At 50.0% G+C, this 490-nt stretch overlaps 1 protein-coding gene across 1 annotated transcript in view; it reads left to right on the top strand.

The window, feature by feature from the left end:
• The window catches only part of EMH_0096890 (uncharacterized protein), a gene marked incomplete at both ends in the record, with an annotated part of 1,570 nt that extends 1,093 nt beyond the window's left edge, over positions 1 to 477 (top strand). The window contains one exon of the mRNA XM_013502460.1: positions 75 to 477. Coding sequence (XP_013357914.1) covers positions 75 to 477 — 403 coding nt within the window. The remainder of the gene's footprint in view (positions 1 to 74) is intronic.
• Positions 478 to 490: the final 13 nt, after the last annotated feature.

The raw sequence follows: 490 nt of genomic DNA, 5'->3' as shown, positions 1-490 counted from the left end.
GATTTAGACGAACTTGTAACGCAAACAGAACGCCTGTGCGGGTATGCATTGGGGAGGATGCCTTTATCTTGCAGACAGGGGTACCCTCTGTATGCTATAGAAACACTAGGGACGATTTTTATTGTCTTCGATACATTGTACTGTGCAACAGAAGTACTGGGGGACCCCTCGCTGAAGGATGTTTGGTTGCCTCGTTTAGTTCGTCGAACAGAAGGTATAAGGTTCACCCCAAAGCAATCGTTCCTTATCAATGATAAATCCACGAGAAATGCAGAGGTTGCGCGCACGCTGAGTGTGGCGCTGGAGTACTATAGAAGAGGCTCCCGCCCTCCAGCTCGAATGGTGGTCGGCTTGAAGGAAGCCCTGTTCTGCGAACCTGCCTCATCGAAGTTCAATGCAGAACAGTGGGACCCGTGGAGGGCTGACGCGGAAGACTTTAGAGAGTCCATAGAGTCGAGCCTCGCAGAAAACAAATGATCAGCAAGAAGTT

This window comes from Eimeria mitis, genomic scaffold, assembly GCF_000499745.2.
Source record: "Eimeria mitis Houghton genomic scaffold, Emh_scaff9296, whole genome shotgun sequence".
Classification (NCBI taxonomy): Eukaryota; Apicomplexa; class Conoidasida; order Eucoccidiorida; family Eimeriidae; genus Eimeria; species Eimeria mitis.
The sequence above is the reverse complement of the archived record's forward strand: the minus strand, read 5'-3'. Positions and strand labels throughout refer to the sequence as shown.